The sequence below is a fragment of the Podarcis tiliguerta genome (assembly GCF_965153285.1).
Source record: "Podarcis tiliguerta genome assembly, chromosome: 9".
In the NCBI taxonomy this organism is placed as follows: Eukaryota; Metazoa; Chordata; class Lepidosauria; order Squamata; family Lacertidae; genus Podarcis; species Podarcis tiliguerta.
Genome location: NC_139542.1, coordinates 815,505 through 834,829, shown reverse-complemented (window position 1 = coordinate 834,829; position 19,325 = coordinate 815,505). Strand labels below are relative to the sequence as shown.

The 19,325-nt window shown below is 52.2% G+C and overlaps 1 protein-coding gene across 1 annotated transcript in view; it reads right to left on the bottom strand.

Moving 5' to 3' along the window:
- The window catches only part of RAB11FIP5 (RAB11 family interacting protein 5), a 60,191-nt gene that overhangs the window by 23,849 nt on the left and 17,017 nt on the right, over nucleotides 1-19,325 (bottom strand). Inside the window, exons 2-3 of the mRNA XM_083398245.1 lie at nucleotides 8,090-8,526; nucleotides 6,477-7,194 (exon numbers count right to left, since the gene is read on the bottom strand). Coding sequence (XP_083254371.1) covers nucleotides 6,477-7,194; nucleotides 8,090-8,526 — 1,155 coding nt within the window. The remainder of the gene's footprint in view (nucleotides 1-6,476; nucleotides 7,195-8,089; nucleotides 8,527-19,325) is intronic.

The following is a 19,325-nucleotide window of genomic DNA, read 5'->3' as shown; positions in this document are numbered from 1 at the left end:
CAGGTTTTCCGTCTTGCGAGGCATTCGTCTTGCGGGGCACCACTGTACAGTCATACCTTGGGTTGAAGTAGCTTCGGGTTGCGCTCTGCAGCGACCCGGAAGTAATGGAATGTGTTACTTCCAGGTTTCGCCGCTCACGCATGCGCAGACGCTCAAAATGAAGTGACACGCATGCGCAGAAGCGGCGAATCGCAACCCGCACAGTTCGCTTCAGGATAAGAACGGGGCTCCGGAACGGATCCCCTTTGCATCCAGAGGTACCACTGTAATGGAGATGTAAAAGATCTGGATTATTATAAAAGATGAAGCAGGAAAGGACCCACAAAGGGGAGGAGGGAAGAAGTCCAGGAGATTCCGTGGAATCTTGTTTTTATGTTGAATGTTGGAGATGTGATTGTAAAACTTTAATTTGAAAAACCAAATGAATAAATTTATAAAAAAGAGGTTTTCACGGAGGCGGGAGAGAGCCAAGAGCCAGCACAGCTGATTTCTGATTCTTCTGGTCATTTTTTATGTGCTGTAAGCTGCACAGAGTGGCTGCGGAAACCCAGCCTGATGGGTGGGGTATAATAATAATTATTATTATTATTATTATTATTATTATTATTATTAGGCAGACTCCTTCGGCCACCCTCCTTGAACCCCAAGCCAGACAGCTCCGGGTGGCTCTCCTCCTTCAGCTTGTGTGCAAATTCTGCCTCCACAAGGCAGGCACACAGGGAAAACCGAATTAAGCTGAGCATCTGCACCCTTGGAATCCCCGTTGATGGAAACCGCAGGAGGGGAGATTTGCTCTTGTGGCCGAATCCTGCTTGCTGCTTCCCCCCTGGGGCATCTGGCTGGCCACTGGGAGAACAGGATGCTGGACTAGAGGGGCCCCTTTGGCCTCATCCTGAAGGCTCTGTTGATATTCTTGTCTTTAAGGTGTCAGACCACAGCTGCATATTCCTGCATTGCCGGGCACTGGACCAGATCTGCCTTTCTCCACCTGTGGGTCCCCAGATGTTGTTGAACTACAACTCCCATCACCCCTAGCTAGCAAGGCCAGAGCTTAGGGATGATGGGAGTTTTAGTCCAACAACACAGGTGGAGAACTAGATGATTCTCAGGGTCCCTTCCGACTCTACAATTCTACGATTCTTTGCTGCTTTTCCCGTATCAGACTAAACCAACCAGGTTTGAGGTTCTTTTATTATTAAAAAGCCCCAAACAACTTTGGTCCAGGGCACCTCAGAGGTTACCTGAATCCTTATATCCCAGCTTGATCCCTGAGATCATCTGCAGGAGCACTGCTGGTTGGTGAAGCTCATTTGACAACAATGAGAAACTAAGCCTTTAGTGTCATGGCCCCAGTCCAGCGGAACTCCCTGCTACTGGAGATTCAGCAGGTGCCTTTTGTGTGCAAACTTTTAAACACCTGACAAAAACATTTCTATTCTGCCAGGGCCTATGCACACTATCAAGAACACATCCTTCTACAGTGACTAACCGGTGTCTGCTTTTAACTTTTTTATCTAGTTTTTATCGTGCAGCTTTATGTTCTATTGCTGTAATGTTTTTGAAATGACATAGCGGTATATAATAAGAAATAAATTAGGGCATATGCTTTTTACAGACTAGAAAGATTCAATGCCTTTGTCTGCTGGTCTTTAGTGGGCCACAAGATTCGCTCTTGTTCTTGGTAAATGAGCAGGAAGCAGAGCAGGAAGTAATTTGCGGGGTGGGGGGCAGACTTGCAGGTCTTTATCTCCCCCTCCCCACAGGCCAACTATGACAGGGAGGGAGGGACACCCACCTGTCAATCACCTGATGGGTATGACCAGCCAGGATGAGAACCATCTTCAAATACGTGAAGGGCTGCAACACGGAAGACGGAGCAAGCCGAGACCACATAACACTGGTCCTGAAAGACCCACATTGGCTCTCAGTACATTTCTGAGCGCAATTCAAAGTGTTGGTGCTGAACTTTAAAGCCCTAAACGGCCTCAAAGGCCCAGGAAACCTGAAGGAGTGTCTCCACCCCCATCGTTCTGCCCGGACACTGAGGTCCAGCTCCGAGGGCCTTCTGGCGGTTCCCTCATTGCGAGAAGTGAGGCTACGGGGAACCAGGCAGAGGGCCTTCTCGGTAGTGGCACCCGCCCTGTGGAACGCCCTCCCACCAGATGTCAAAGAGAACAACAACTACCAGTCTTTTAGAAGACATCTGAAGGCAGCCCTCTTCAGGGAAGCTTTTAATGTTTGATGGATTAAGGTAAAGGGACCCCGACTCTGGGGTTGCGGCGTTCATCTCACTTTATTGGCCAAGGAAGCCAGCATACAACTTCTGGGTCATGTGGCCAGCATGACTAAGCCGCTTCTGGAGAACCAGAGAAGCGCACGGAAACGCTGTTTACCTTCCGCCGGAGTGGTACCTATTTATCTACTTGCACTCTGACGTGCTTTCGAACTGCTAGGTGGGCAGGAGCAGGGACCGAGCAACAGGAGCTCACCCCGCTGCGGGGATTCAAACCACCGACCTTCTGATCAGCAAGTCCTAGGCTCTGTGGTTTAACCCACAGCGCCACCCGCGTCCCTGTTTGATGAATTAGTGTATTTTAATATTTTGTTGGAAGCTGCCCAGAGTGGCTGGGGAAGTCCAGCCAGATGGGGGGGTATAAATAATAAATTATTATTATTATTATTATTATTATTATTATTCCGGATAAATATTAGGAAGAATTTCCTGGTGTTAAGAGCTGTTTAACAGCGTAACAGATTGCAGACTCCGTGGAGGCTTTTAAGCAGAGGCTGGATGGCCGTCTGTCACGGATGCTTTTGTTGAGATTCCTGCATTGCTGGGGGTTGGACTAGATAGCCTTTAGGGGTCCCTCCCACTCGACACTACTGCGATTCCTTTGCATCGCCAGACACTGGAGAAGAAAGGGCACCTCCGTGTCTCCCCCAGGGGCCCCCAATCCTCAGCTGAAGGAGATCCCAAGAGCCACGACGACCCCTCTGCTTCTGCAGGAGAAGCAGGAGCAGCCCCACTCGACCCCCCCCCCCGGGAAGGGGAACGTCAAAAGAACCACGGCAGGAAAAAGCTGGAAGCCTGAGTGAGCCAAGCCCTGTCTGCGCGTCACATGCTCCAGTCAGCATCTCATCATGCGCCAGAACAACACATGCTCCAAAAATAACTTGCCCGGTGCTCAGCTCAGGTTTATCGCTATTTGGCTTGGGGGGAGACCAACAGCCCAGCTGCCCCCCAGGCCTGGATCTCACTGCAGAACCGGCACCAAGACAAAGAGCAACTTCTCTCTCTCTCTCTCCCTTCTCTCTGCGCCCTTCAGGACGCTCTTCGTCAGACACGGCTTCTCAGAAACGCACCTTGAAAAAGGCAGCTCACGGCCCAGCAGAGGGTGGCTCTCAAACCGCCGACACACACACACAACCCAAGGGGTCCGCAGCGCACTTCTGCAGGGTCCACAGGCCCACAACCGAAGCGGAAGGTGGGAGATCAAGGCGCCCCTCCAAGGTCAGAAACAATGAAAGACTCCCTTCTGCACTCCAGTGCAGCTGTACCGATCGAAGGCGCTGGAGGCGGAAAGGGCCTCTGCACGCATGCCCAACTCCAGATATTTAGGGCAGGTGACAACCCAGGTTTGGCCACCCTGCCTGAGCCACCAGGGAGCAGCGCTCGGCCATTTCCCCCAGCATGCTGGGTACAGCTGCATCGGACTGTAGAAGGAAGATTCCGCTTAGCAACTTCCCCATGTGGTGGCTGCAGTGGAAGAGAGCCAACCGGAAGGATCTCTGCCTCGGGACAGAGAAGGAAAGCGTAAAATCGGGGCAGCGGGGCTGACGCCATCACCCAAAACAAAACCTGAGATTTGGCACCAGGAAAAGACCCCGCTCTTCTCAGTATCCGGGGGCAGGACTCTGCCCTCAAGGCGGCACGGAAGCTGCTGCCCACGGACTTGGCCAAACACTTCTGCCTTGACACCCCCCCCCCCAAAAAAAAGATGTGAACGAGTTTCAACTTGACGGCAGCACAGCATTCAAAGCCAAACCCCAGGATCCGACCAGCTGCAGCAACACTGCATTCAATACTGCCACTCCAGAGCCCAGTTGGGGGACTGAGGAGAAGCTGCAGTGCTCAGAACCTAGACAGGACCCTCAGAATGGCCCCCTCAAGCCCGCTTGACATCTGAAACACCCTGGGGGGATCTCAGGGAGGAGGCGCCAAGGAAAGGGGGCGGTGCAGATGTTTGGCCCAAGCTGGCAACCCACCTCTGAAGCCCCTCCTGCCGGAGCCTTGAATAAGACGATGGCAACACAGAGCCAAGCGCCCACTTGGAGACCAAAGGCCCAGAGTGTCCTGGGACGCCCCCAAGGCGGCAGGACCTAGAGAGCGCCAAATCTCACGCAGCCACAGGTTACACCAGCAACTCCCCAAAGCCCCAAACTGCCCCGCCTGCTCTTCGCGACCTTGCTCACCTTTGCCTTTAGATCCTGAGAGGCCACTCCGGCCCACGGGCACACCATACCCAGGGGTCATGATCCAAACTTGCCACATCCTAGGCACAGGTCAGCCAGAGCAACCAAGCAGAGCCTATCTGCCCTAGCAGATTTCCAGTGATACCTCGTTTTGCGTCCGCCCCGTTTAGGGTCCATTTAGTCCAACGTCCACAGCAAGCCCAGAAGTACCGGAATGGGTTACTTCACGGTTTGCTGCTCGTGCACGTGCAAAAGCGCTAAATCGTGCTTCGCGCATGCGCAGAGAGGCGCTTCGTCGAGTGTCCGGGGCTCCAGAACGGATCCTGGACGCAAGAGTTTGGAGTTTGGATTTGATATCCCGCCTTTCACTCCCTTTAAGGAGTCTCAAAGCAGCTTTCCCTTCCTCCCCTACAACAAACACTCTGTGAGGTGAGTGGGGCTGAGAGACTTCAGAGAAGTGTGACTGCCCCAAGGTCACCCAGCAGCTGCATGTGGAGGAGCGGAGATGCGAACCCGGTTCACCAGATTACGAGTCCACCGCTCTTAACCACTACACCACACTGGCTCTCACCACACGCAAAAGGAGGTACGACTGTACTGCCAAGTTACGCACCACGCAACCCACCCCAGACCTTTGCAATGGCTCCAAAGAGATCTGTGAGCTTCGTAGGCAGGAGCCCCTCCAGGGACACCTGGAAATGAAAGCTGGATTTCTGCTCTGAGGATGGCTAAGCCTCCCCCCCCCCCCGCACTTGCTCTCGGTGGGATACGGAGCGATGCAACTCCCCAGAAGTTTAGGAAGCTGATGCAGGTCTCAAGTTAGTTTTCAGTTCATTGCTGATTTTTTTAAATGTTTTAAATTGTTGTTTTTCACCAGTTTTGCTTTTGCCAATAATTTTTTTTTTCTGTTTTACTCTCGATGCAAACCACATGGAGGTCATTGTTGGTTTTTGCAACCAATTAGTGTATCAAGGTAAAGGTAACCCCTGACCATTAGGTCCAGTTGCGGACGACTCATCTCACTTTACTGCCAGAGGGAGCACTGCAGTGTACAGCTTCTGGGTCATGTGACTAAGCCGCTTCTAGCGAACCAGAGCAGCGCACGGAAACGCCGTTTACCTTCCCGTCAGAGTGGTTCCTATTTATCTACTTGCACTTGACGTGCTTTCAAACTGCTAGGTGGGCAGGAGCAGGGACCAAGCAATGGGAGCTCACCCCGTCGCGGTGATTCGAACCGCCGACCTTCTGATCAGCAAGCCCTAGGCTCAGTGGTTTAACCCACAGCGCCACCCGCGTCCCTAATTAGTGTATACATTTCATAAAATAATCATCAATTAAGAGGAGCAGCGTGGAAAGTGACAAGGAGGACGTTGTTCATGTCATGCTCAAAAAGCAGAGCCGCTTCCTAGGACGGCTCCGCTTCCGACTCTGCAAGCTGCTCCAGCCCTGCCCAAAAAGAAACCTGGCAAATCTGAGCCTGGCGGGGAGGAGGGCAGGAGGGCAGAGTCCGACCGAAAGGAAGCAGCCAGATACCCCACTTCCTCCTTGCAGCTCCAGGCAGGACCCTCCAGCAGCAGAGGCGCCCTGGGGAGATCTGCGGATCCGGCCCTGTTTCTCCCCGTTCACCCCGCGTCCTCCTTGGCCCCTTCGCCCTGGGGGAGCTGCCTGCCTGTCTCCTCTCTCCAGACCCCCCCCCCCCGACCTGCTTCAGCAAAGCCTTTCTGCTCCAGCACAGCCTCCTCACCCCAGTTCTCCCCCACCAGACCCACTGAACGTGGGCAGGAGGCCCGTTCCACAGGCTCCGCGCCCCCTGCTTCTTCCAAGTCCTGCCCGGAGCCCAGCGGGCACAACACACGAGGGCCAAGATGCAGCAGCACACAGACCGGGGGCCACGACCTGCCGCTCCCAGCACCACCCTCCTCCCTGGCAGACACAGGCAACAACAGCAGAGGGACAGAAGCTCCCCCCCCCCCCAAAGCCGCGCTCCCCGGCCAGCCTCTCACCTGGGCTTGGGGGGCATCTCCTTGGCATCCTGGAGGCTGAACCAGCTGCTGTTCCTGCTCCGGCCCCTCTCTTCTCCGGCCGCCACCACCACCCGGGGGGACGGCTCCCCGCTCTTCCCGCCGCCCTCTTTGCTGCTCCCCCGGCGGAAGAAGCCCGTCTTGGAGAACCTCCTCTCCTCCTCCGCTTCCTCCTCCGGCTGGGGCCGGACCCTCCGGACCTCCCCGGAGAAGACCATGGGCGTGGCGATCTGGATGGGCTTGCTCTCGGCGTGCAGGGCGGCCGCCGCAGCCGCCTCCTCCTCCTTCCTGGCCCTGACCCGGTGCTTGTTGAGGGCAATGGTCTTGACGGACAGCTTGTCCTCCTCCTGGGCAGCCAGGATGGGAGGGGAGGGGATGAAGCGGGGAGGGTCTTTGGGGGGCGCCTTGGGCAAGATGCCGCTGGACCAGGGCGGCAGGTCCGGCTGGGGGGCGGCCGGGAGCTCGGATCCAAAGGCCTCCTCCTGCGGCTTGGCGACGGCAGCGGCAGGAGGGGCAGGCGCTGCGGAGAGGAAGGAGGGCTTTGGCGTGGGCTCCTCGCAGTAGATGTGGCTCCCGTTGATGCAGAGGGAGGAGCGGGAGATGGGGTCGCTCTGGGGCTTCAGGCTCTGGGTCGACTGGGAGGCCTCGTCGCTGAAGGCCCTCTTGTGGGTCAGCTTGGGGGAAGGCAGGAAGTCTCTGACTGGAGAGGAAGACAGAGGAGGGGAAGGGTGAGGGGTGAGGCCAGCCGTCCGCATCGCCCACAAGGCCCCCCAACCCCCTAGCGTAATTTGTTGATTACAGTTGCTCTTCAAATAATTCATATACTTCTTCCAATCTCTGGCCTTGAGGTCCCTTCCTACTCTAGGATCTCTCAAATACTAAGCGCCTCTCCCCACCTGACCTGACATCATCACCAGAGGCCTTTCTCCCTTTTCCTCCACACAGAGAGGTCTGGAGGGGGGGGGGCACACGAGAACAGGCCTTTTTAGTGGTGGCTCCCTGCTTGGGTGATGCTCTCCCCAGGGAGGCTCACCTGGAGCCTACACTAAATATCTTTAGGCGCCAGGTGAAAACATTTCCATTCAATCTACGGCCTTTTTCACGTGCCTGGGAGGTGGGAGTATAGCTTTTAAAATATTATATTATGCATTTTGCGTTTTTATGTTGTAAACCGCCCCGTGATTTTGGAAGAAGGGCAGTATATCAATTTTTTTAATTTTTTTAAAATGTGACTTTTAAGTACAGTTGTACCTCCACTTACGTGTCCCTCTGGATACGGAATGTGGCAAACCCAGAAGTATTTTTCCGAGTTCCGCCACATGCGCAGAGGCGCTAAAGTGTGCTGCGCGCATGCACAGAAGCGGTCCCCCAGTTGCAAATTCTTTGGGATGCGGCAGGACCTCCAGAACGGATCCCGTTTGCAACTTGAGGTACCCCTGTAACTGTGTTTCCTCAGCAAATGACTGCACCTTTCTAGGCTCTACTTAATCACAGAATCGCAGTCAAAAGGGCCCCCCAGGGATCATCCATCCCACCCCGCCGCAATGCCGCAATCGCCCTCGACCAGATATTCTCCCCGCCCTCCTCCCTCTTACCAGAGCGGTCGGTGGAGAAGCTGCTGTGGCGGCTGGGCGAGGGCACCATGCCCGCCTCGGAGGGTGCGATGCCCACCAGGCTGCCGGCCGAGGAGAGGGTGCTGTCGGAGCCCAAGGAGGTGTTGGACTGGGTGAGGGAGCCCTTGCGCAGCTTGTTCTTGAAGAAGAAGCCGCCCTTGGCCTTCTTGCCCGCCAGGCCAAACTCCTCGTCGAGAGCCCCGCTGCTGCTGGGCACGATGGCCGAGGCCGACTCCAGGTCGTACTTCTGCCGGCCCTTCAGCTTGTCCTTCAGCTTCCCAAAGGGCGACCGGGGCTTGTCCTTGATGGACAGGTCAAACATGCTGGCCGTCAGGCTGTGGCGCGTGAACTGGATGCTCAGCTGGATCTCGCCGCGCTCCTTCTCCTTCTTGCCAGGCTTGGAGTGAAGCTTGTACCACCTGGGGGGGGAAGAAGGGGCAAGAAAGGCATGAGAAATGTGCCAGGCCAGGGCCCCGGCCAATGCCCCATCCCCTTCTCACACAGGCCTGCTATCCCCTCCAGGATCCGTCCCTCACGTGCAAGAACTCAAATCTCTGAGCGTGAACATGCCCTCTGGAACTCCCTGCCTCTTGACACCAGGAACCTCAACTGTCCTGCTTAAAACACCCTTGTTTCATTAAGCCTGCCCTGTGGAACACCCTCCCAGCAGATGTCAAGGCAATAAACAAGTATTTTACTTTTAAAAGACAACCGAAGGCAGCCCTGTTTAGGGACGTTTTTAATGTCTGATGATGCTGTTTTTAATATTCAGTTGGAAGCCGCCCAGAGTGGCTGGGGAAACCCAGCCAGATGGGTGGGTATATATAAGTGAGTGTGTGGAGGCGGTTGGAGGATGGATGGCGGCTAACAGATTGAGGTGGAATTCTCACAAGACAGAAGGACTGTTTTGGGGGGACCAGGAGGCGGGCAGGTGTGGAGGACTCCCTGGTCCTGAATGGGGTAACTGTGCCCCTGAAGGACCAGGTGCGCAGCCTGGGAGTCATTTTGGACTCACAGCTGTCCATGGAGGCACAGGTCAATTCTGTGTCCAGGGCAGCTGTTTATCAGCTCCATCTGGTACGCAGGATGAGACCCTACCTGCCCACAGACTGTGTTGCCAGAGTGGTGTATGCTCTGGTTATCTCCCGCTTGGACTACTGCAATGCGCTCTATGTGGGGCTACCTTTGAAGATGACCCAGAAACTGCAACTAATCCAGAATGTGGCAGCTAGACTGGTGACTGGGAGCGGCCGCCGGGACCACACAACACAGGTCTTGAAAGACCTACATTGACTCCCAGGACATTTCCGAGCACAATTCAAAGTGTTGGTGCGGACCTTGAAAGCCCTAAACGGCCTCGGCCCAGTATACCTGAAGGAGTGCCTCCACCCCCATCATCCAGCCCGGATGCTGAGGTCCAGCACCAAGGGCCTTCTGGCAGTTCCCTCACTGCGAGAAGCCAAGTTACAGGGAACCAGGCAGAGGGCCTTCTCGGTGGTGGCGCCCGCCCTGTGGAACGCCCTCCCATCAATGTTTGATGTATTACGGTATTTTAATATTTGGTTGGAAGCTGCCCAGAGTGGCTGGGGAAGCCCAACCAGATGGTCAGGGTATAAATAATATATTATTATTATTATTATTATTATTATTATTATTATTACTACTACTAACAACTCCCTGCCTCTTGACACCAGGAGCCTCAACCGTCCTCTTTTCAGAGCCTGCTCAAAACACCCTTGTTTTGTCAAGCCCACCCAGGGCGTTTAGGAAGTTTCCACCTTCTTTTAGTCTATTGTTACTTTAGCTTTTTAAAAAAGTCTTAAATCGTTATTAATTCCTCTCCTTGAAAAAATTATTGTTTTACCTTTTTGGCAAACTGAGGTTGTTGTTGTTGTTGTTTTACAATCAAGCAGGGTATTGATTTTATGAAATAACTAAGCAAACGAAATCTGCCAGCGGCAGGGGGGAAATCTTCACACGGCGCCACATCCCAAAAGGCAGAAAGACCCTCCGGCCCCCACCTGACTTCAGCCCCACCCTGGGAACCCAAACCGGCTATTTGGGAACCCAAATAACAATAACAACTTGATTTCTTACCCACCCTTTACCCGAAGGTCCCAGGGCGGGTCACAACCATGTAAAGCTCAATATTAAAAGCATATTAGAAGGAGTATTCTTTTGCAAGGTAAGATTGTAAAAGTGCAAGGAATCAGCAATGTGGCAAACACAACCCAGCAATGAAAACTGCAAGACATGCACAAAACAAAACAAAACAAAACTTGCGCTCTCTCTCTGTGTGTAACTGTTATTAAAATTTCCAAATATTTTCAAAACAACCCTCAAGTCAAACAATTACATTATTTCATAAGCTGACTTCCTCCCCTCCCCACAGTGTTTTTACTCAGACCTTTTCTCCATTGCAAAAAGTTCCTCTATTGCAATTATTTTGTCATTTTTCTTCTGCTGCTGAATTCCTGGACTGCTGTCACTCAGTGGACAGCAGCTCCTGTTTCAGATTTATCACGGCATTGCAGCCCCCCTTTCTGCTCTCGTGTGCCCCATTTCCAAATCCTCCCCCCAGGACCCCCACCCCCAGGTTCTCCTCTGGGTCTTGCCTGAGACAACAACCCCACGTCCTTCACAACCCTAAAATAGCCCCAGCGCAGCCCCTTGCTCCTCCCATGGCGAGGCAAGGCAAGCCGCTTTCGCCCCAAAATTCCCGGAACAAAATATGCTGAAGCAGCACCTCCAAAACACAGGAAGCGGGGGGTTTGGGGGGGGTAGAGGGGGGGAAGAGGGACACAGCTGCTGCGTGAGCCCTTGCATGGTTTGCTCAAAGGCAGGATGCGCTCCACAACTGGTTGGCAACTGATCTGGGAGGAATGAAACTTTGATTATTTGTAGAAAACATTTCTTTGTTCCTTGCAACAAACACCATTGTTGTCTCTGTCGGGTTTAGCATGAGTTGGACGCCTGGCAGTTTTGGCCCCCCAGAGTGCAAATTGGCCAGATGTCTCCTGAAGCCCACGCCAGCCCCCCCAAAACCTCAAGGAGGTTTGGGACCAGCTCCAGGAAGTCCCCTTCCCCTGGTAGGCCAAGTCCTGCTGCACAAGCCGTGCAGCTGAGACACACCCGTGCCAACCTGGGTGCCCAAGACACACACGTGCGCCAACCTCGCAAGACCCCAGGGGTCCTGGCAGCTGCTTGCCCCCATCGCCCTCCCAGCTTGGTTGCCTGCAGGGGGCTCTCTGAAACCCTCTGCAGCAGGATTACCCCAAACTTGGGACGCCAGCTGTTGCTGGACTACAATCAGCCCTAGTTAGCAGGGCAAGGGGACAGGGATGATGGGAATTGTAGTGCAGATGGAGACCCAAGGCTGGGAGTTGAGCGAGCCAAGGCTCTACATGCTTCTCCTCCCACCCCTGCAAGTGTTAGAAGTTCCCTGGGCACCAGTGTTGTAAACAAAAATCTGCCCCTTCTTCCCTTATGGGGTAGCCAAGAGCCCATATAGAGTCCTTACGTAGGTTCCCTATTGGTAGGAGAAAATAACAGAGGCCAAGCAGACAATATTGAGAAGCAAAGCAGCTTCTAAGCCTGATCTTTATTGATCTGTTGCAACAGGGTGCTCCCCTCACACACAGGTAAGGAGGAGGAACCCAGAACAATGGCACGCAAGGCTTTATATAGACATTTTTAATTCCCTGCACTGGAGCTCCAGACCACCCCTCCATACATCATACATACATCACAGAAGGGGTGTAGCCCAAGACCACCCCCCAGATACATCATACCTACATCACAGAAAAGGCGGTCTACAGCAGAAATCTGAGTGCGGTGTTTATCTCGTCTGACAGGTTACCTGTTAATGGTCACTTGATTGGATACCCTGGGGAGCCTGGCCAGTCTTTTGTAATAATAAATACTTAGTTCCCGAGCCAGGTCACAGCCTCACACCCTATTCGTATCTTAAATGTGCCCGTAATTACAGGATTTGTGAAGGAAAAGACAAAGGGGAGGCTTTTCCATTTTCCTTTGACCTTGCAGAGGAAGCATTTGGTCAGTTTGGGAATCAAAAATGGTTTCAGGTCGGTCTTCCTGTGCTGATCTATGTAGGTGCTTGGTTGGTGCACTTATGAACATTTCACATATATCTAAGACCAGGAGCAGCTCTGACACCTGCAGTTCGCACCTGCAACTGATCTTCAGAAGCATCGCTGCCTCTGATTGCGGAGACGCAGCATAGCAATTGTGGCTGGGAGCCCCCAACAGCCCCCTCCCCGCTTCCATGAGTCCTCTTTTATTTTTATTACTTATAATATTTATATTGTTATATTGTTATATTTATATTGGTATATTGCTATGGTTTTCCCAGTAGTGATGTATGGAAGTGAGAGCTGAACCATAAAGAAGGCTGATCGCCAAAGAATGGATGCTTTTGAATTCTGGTGCTGGAGGAGACTCTGGAGAGTCCCATGGACTGCAAGAAGATCAAACGTCTCCATTCGGAAGGAAATCAGCCCTGAGTGCTCACTGGAAGGACAGATGCTGAAGCTGAGGCTCCAAGACTTTGGCCACCTCAGGAGAGTAGAAGACTCCCTGATGTTGGGAAAGATGGAGGGCACAAGGAGAAGGGGACGACAGAGGACGAGATGGTGGGACAGTGTTCTCGAAGCTACCAGCATGAGTTTGACCGAACTGCGGGAGGCAGTGGAAGGCAGGAGTGCCTGGCGTGCTCTGGTCCAGGGGGTCACGAAGAGGAGGACACGACTAAACGACTAAACAACAACAATATTTATATTCGAAGTGGCTTTTGCTTTCCCCAAAGGACAGGGAGCCCCATTGCAGAAATCTGTGGCAGCCCAGGATTGGGGGGGGGGCAGGGATCCAGGAGAGGGAAAACAGGGCAGCAGCTGCCCAGAGGAACCTCCCCGGTGGAAAGGCCTGCCAGGAACTGGGGCAGCGGGTGAGTCAGGGAAAGTCTTTCCACTCAGAGGAGGGTGGAGACTCAGAACCACCAAAACAAACATGTTGTCCGGATCAGCCAGGCTGCGTATCTTGACCAGCAGAAACACAGCTCTCTCCAAGAGCAGCTACACCAGATCCCCCCCCCCCATTTTTCTTTTTCTTTTATTACAGACAGAGCTCAGGTCTTTCCAGGTGCAAAACGCACACTAGATCCAGGTTCCGTCCCCTCGAGAAAACAAGCACACCCACCAGGCACCGGCAGTAGGAACGCAAAGCCAGGCAGGTATTTGATTTACCGTATTTTTCGCTTTATAAGACGCACCAGACCACAAGACGCACCTAGTTTTTGGAGGAGGAAAACAAGAAAAAAAATATTCAGAATCTCAGAAGCCAGAACAGCAAGAGGGATCGCTGTGCAGTGAAAGCAGCAATCCCTCTTGCTGTTCTGGCTTCTGGGATAGCTGCGCAGCCTGCATTCGCTCCATAAGACACACACACATTCCCCTTACTTTTTAGGAGGGGAAAAGTGAGTCTAATAAGAGCAAAAAATACAGTAGTTGTTTAAGACAGGGGGCAGCAAACTTTTTAAGCAGGGGGCCGGTCCACTGTCAACTCAGACCTTGTGGGGGACCGGACAGTATTTTGAAGGGGGGGGTGAACAAATTCCTATGCCCCACAAATAACCCAGAGATGCATTTTAAATAAAAGCACACATTCTACAGTCATACCTCAAGTCACAGACGCTTCAGGTTCCGTTTTTTTCAGTTGACGGACCACTGAAACCCGGAAGTATCAGAACAGGTTACTTCCGGGTTTCGGGGGTCGCACATGCGCAGAAGCGCTAAACTGTGCTCTGCGCATCCACAGAAGCGCCAAATCGCAACCCACGCATGCACATCCCGCACGAATCACATTCACAACCGAGCGTCCACTGTACTCATGTAAAACACACTGATTCCCGGGCCGGATTTAGAAGGCGATTGGGCCAGATCCGGCCCCCGGGCTGTAGTTTGCCTACCCATGGTTTAAGAAAACTGCCATCCCTCTGGACCTTTCGGCCCCCCCCCCCCCAAGGATGGAGCCTTAGCCTGCTGCCCCCAGATACTTTGGCCCGGCTCAGACGCCCCAACAAGGCAAACACCCTCTTGAAAGGGAATTGACCCCCACAAACAAACCATAAACCCCTGCAAATAAATAATAAAACCCTGCAAACGAATTGCTTTCCGTATGTGACAGTTTGGCTGCATTGCCTGCAAAAGCCAAAGGGGGGGGGAGGGATGTGGGGCGGTTTTGCAGTGCTTGGAACAGGGTCTCCTCCAGGCCTGGAAGCAACAACTCTCTGGCGGGGGGGGGTCTCTTTCTCTTCTCTCCCCCCACGGCCATATCCTGACTTTGGCTCTGACAGGATGGATGCTTCTGGGAACAGACCAGGGTGGGGGGGAAGCAATGGGTTTTTTTTTTATTTAAATCGGATTTTTAAAATACAGTAAAATGCTTTTGCACGAAAAATCTTTCTAAAGATCATTTTCTATTTAAGTTACATTATGGTCCAAAGGCTAGTCATCAGGAAATAAGGATTTGTTTTAAGTTTTTCATGTGTGCTAAAACTCAGTCTAAGTTGTTGTTGTTGTTTAATTGTTTAACCACATCAGTTAACAAACATGGCTACTTATGCTGTAATGTTATTGTTTCAGTTAAATAAATTGTTATAAAGGAAATGATTATTTTTGTATAGCTAGCTTATTAAACCCCACGATAATTTCATAATTATCTGTCTATGTATTTTTAATACCAAATCAGTAACTTTTGATATAACTGTAAAAACTACGCTGAACATTTATTATTCCAAAAATAATAAACCTTCATCTGTTTGTCAATATTAAGATTCTACCAGCAAGAATGAGTCTTTCTTGGGGGGGGGGGGAGTCTTACTGACTCGTGATTTAAACCGATTTGAATCGAATCCACCCTGGAACAGATCCCAGTTTGCAGAGCTCTGGGGAGGAGGCAGAAACAGGTGTCCCTCTGTGGATTCCCTCTGCCCCAGGAGCAGCACTGCGGGGGTCTTCCCTGCCCCCTCCCTGTGCCCGCTTCTCTGCTTGGCATAAACACCCAGAGCTCCTATTTCGCTCGGAGGTCCCTGGGACGTCTTGGCCCCCTGCCGGGGCAAAGGACAGCACAGGGGAAGACAGGCAGGTTTGTGATCCCACAACCGACTCTCAAGTCCACCCTCTGCCCCCCCCCCACTTCGCCTATGAAGGCAGAACTTGCAGGGGGTGGGCAAGCAGGCAGGGGAAGGCAGCCAGCCAGCCAGACGGACGGACAGACAGACAGATAAGACAGCCCTGGCCACGTAATGACGGCACCTTGCAGAACTTCCCGTCCCGAAAGAGAAGAAAAAAACTGTTTATGTCTGCTGCAACCGCGGCGAGGACACTGCTAGCACAAAGACGGAAAAGTACTGAAATACCAACTAAAGAAGAACGGCAAGGAAAACCGATGGAATACGGCAAAATGGCAAAATTAACGGGAAGACTTCGAGATAAACACAATAGAGCAGGCATGTCCAAAGTCCGTTTCAGGGGCCTAATCTGACCTCCGGAACGAATTAAGTTCTTAACCCAAGGTACCACCGTATCTGACTTTTAGAAGACATCTGAAGGCAGCCCTGTTTGGGGAAGTTTTTAATGTTTGATGTTTTGTCGTGTTTTTAATATTCTGTTGGGAGCAAACCAGAGTGGCTGGGGAAACCCAGTCAGATGGGTGGGGTATATAATAATAATAATAATAATGATAATAATAATAATAATAATAATAATAATAATAATTTTCTCCAATTGCTTGCAGGCCAATGTTTCCCAATTGTTGTTTATACTACTTTTTTTAGATTTGCTTTGAGAGAGTCTTTAAACCTCTTTTGTTGACCACCAGCATTATGCTTTCCATTTTTAAGTTCGGAATAGAGTAGTTGCTTTGGAAGACGATCATCAGGCATCCGCACAACATGACCAGTCCAACGAAGTTGATGTTGAAGAATCATTGCTTCGACGCTGGTGATCTTTGCTTCTTCAAGTTACCCCCTGCGGGACTGAGCAACCCCCTGCGATGAACTGTGGTTTAGCCTGACATCTGAACACAGCCAGAGTTCGGAAACAAACCCTGCGTCCTCAAAAAAACAACAACCCAAAAACCCTTCTCCTGTGCCCTCAAACAGTGGGAGAAGTCTGAAACTGAAGGGGGCAGCTCCGCCGGACTGCTCTGAAGGCAGACTGGGGGGGTGGGGGCTGGAGGAGAGTTTCCAGAGGCAGGGGGGAGCCCCGCTTGCTGGCCCACCCCCCTCCTTGCTGAAATATGCTGCTCTCAGCAAAAAAAACAACCGCTGACTTCAGAGCAAAGTGCACAGGCTCCTTGCGCCAGTGAGCAGAACTTAGTCCAAGCAGAAAGGGGGGGGCAGGAAGGGAGGGGCGCTTGCAGCACACCCCGCCGGCAGCTGCTGGTGGGCGAAGGGAGGCAGCCGAACGGCCTCCAGGGCATTCCAGGGAGTCTTTCTGCAAACTCCCACACACTCTTGGAGAGCCCAGCACAAGACTGGATGGAGCATCTCTCGTTTCTTTTCTCTTTTTAAACACAAATATTTTACTATTAAAATAATTCAACATTAACACATACATATTACAAATATACATTTCATACAATCCTTAAAAATATTCAGACATAGCCCCCCTCAATCCCACAGATACTTCCTTTCCCCCCCACCCTTGTGTTAAGACTTCCAATCTACTCAATTGCAATTTCTTTCAGTTCTATTACTTTCTTTGACACACTTTTAAACCAATTTTCTACTTCTTTTTCTGTTACACATTGTTATCCATCTTATTTAGTATTTCAGTTCTTATAATGGAACTTGCTTATTCTAATAGGAGTTCTGATTTTTCAATATGATTTTGCAAGCATCCTTTAAACACCTTCCACTCCTTATCTATCTTCTCTTTTGAGATCCTTCCGGTTTCTCCCATTGTTTTGGATATATTGTAATACTCCAATAATTTGGCAAGCCACTCTGTTTTTGTCGGTATAATACCACTTTTCCAATTTTTCACAATCAATAGCCTTGCGGCTACTGTTGCGTATAAATATAATGTCTCGTCTTCTTCCTTTAGGCTTCCTGGCACTATTCCCAATAGAAAACCTTCTGATGTTTTCCTAAATGAATATCTGAACATTTTTTTCATTTCATTATATATTGTTTCCCAAAACTGTTTGATGTTTAAACAATTCCACCATATATGCATCATGGTACCTTTTTCAGTGTTGCAAGCCTCACAGGAAGAAGACCTCTGCAGCCGCAGCCCCCTGGCGCCCCCCCCCCTCCTTCCAAGATGCCTGCCTCTTTCCTGCAGTTTGCAAAACTTCTCCTGCCATCAGCAGAAATCACGTCCAGAGCAGCAACAGCAGCAGCAGCAGCCCACACAGCAAGAACACAGACTCCCACAGAGACACACAGGCACACTCTTCTCCCACGGGTGAAGACAGGGTCCAATTGCCCCCCCCCCAAGGCCATTGCTGCAACGTCCAGGGGCTCACAGCCTCCAAGCCACACACACATCATCTGAGCACAGGCGAGGGGCTTCCCCCTTCTGAGTCTGGGGGGGCCCTCCCCGCCTCCCCCCGTCCCACCAGAGCCGACGCACAAGTGCCTTAAGCCCTGAACAGCCGCCCATTGTCTGCTCACATGCCTGGGCTTTGGAGCTTAGCACCAGATATGACGGGGAGGAGAGGCGCTGTGGGAAAGTGGCGCTTTGAATGAACCCCCAGAGGAGGAGTGAGGGGGGCACTGCGGGAACCGGGGCGCACCTGCGGAATAAGGTGCTGCACCCGCGTCCGAAGGCGACACGGCAGGCAGCCCTGAGCCCCCCAAGGAAATGCCAGGAAGGGGGAGAAGCAGAGTCCGGCCTGGTGGGCCTGGAATGCCCTGAAGAGGATGCCGAGCATTGGCAGCCGGTGATTTCACAGGCTTCAAGTTACAAACACACACACAAGGCAAAGAGGAGAGGCCTGGAAGAATTGCAGAGAGAGAGAGAGAGAGAGAGAGAGAGAGAGAGAGAGAGTTGTGTGCAGTCCCCCCTCTGGTCCAGCATCTGGTTCTGACAACAGCGGACCAGAAGCCCGTCTTGGAAAACTCACAAGAGAGACATCAGCACAAGAATCCTCTCCGCACTTGCAATTCCCCGGCATTCAGAGAAACCTACGGCGTCCACCTGCCCCTGAACATTCCCTATAAGCCCCTGCAGAGAGGGGGGCTGCTCTTCAGGACCCCTCACCCACCAGAAGAGGACTTGCTAAAGGCTGGCCCTGCAGGTGGAGGTCATCATCCCCCCCCCCCAGGCCTTTGTCCTGCCTTAGTGGGGGGCTTCGTGTCTTCAAGAAAGTCAACATCCCATGAGATAAGAGGAAAATACAGTCATACCTTGGGTTAAATACCATATTTTTCACTCCATAGGACGCACTTTTTCCCTCTTAAAAACTAAGGGGGAAAGTCTGTGCATCCTATGGAGCGAATGCAGGGGGGAGGCAGGCAGGAAAAGCCCCCAAGCGCCGCACACAAGCTTCACGCGGCTCTTGGGGGCTTTTCCCCAGGAGGGAGAAGGGACCGCCACTCCCTGACCTGTTCTGGGGGCTGGGGTCGGCGGAAGCTCGGGTTTCCCCCGCCCCAGCCCCGTGGCTAAAGAGGAAGCCAAGACAGTGAGCGGGATCCATCCCACTAGCTGTCTTGGCTTCTTTGCTCTTTGGGGTTGGGGGGGGGGGACCCAGGCTTCCTCTGACAGCCCCAGAAGCTCTGGGAGAAGCGGATTCCCCCCCCCCCGCCGCCTAAAAACTAGGTAGGCCCTATGGTCCGGTGCGCCTTATGGAGCAAAAAATACGGTATGCTTCAAGTTGAGCACTTTCAGGATGTGCTCCGCAGCAACCTGGAAGTAACAGAATGTGTTGTTTCCGGGTTTCGCCGCTCGCGCATGCACAAACGGTCAAAATGACGTCATGCGCGGGAGTGGGAGCAGCGAATCATGACCTGCGCAGACATGGGTTGTGTTTGCTTCTGGATGCGAACGGGGCTCCGGAACAGATTCCGTTCATATCCAGCGGTACCACTGTATCCAAGGATTCTTAAACTGAGATCTACCCAGCGCCATAGCAAGGAGGCAGGACATGAATTGAGAGTAGAGAATAATTATAATTTGGACTCTAATTTTTTATT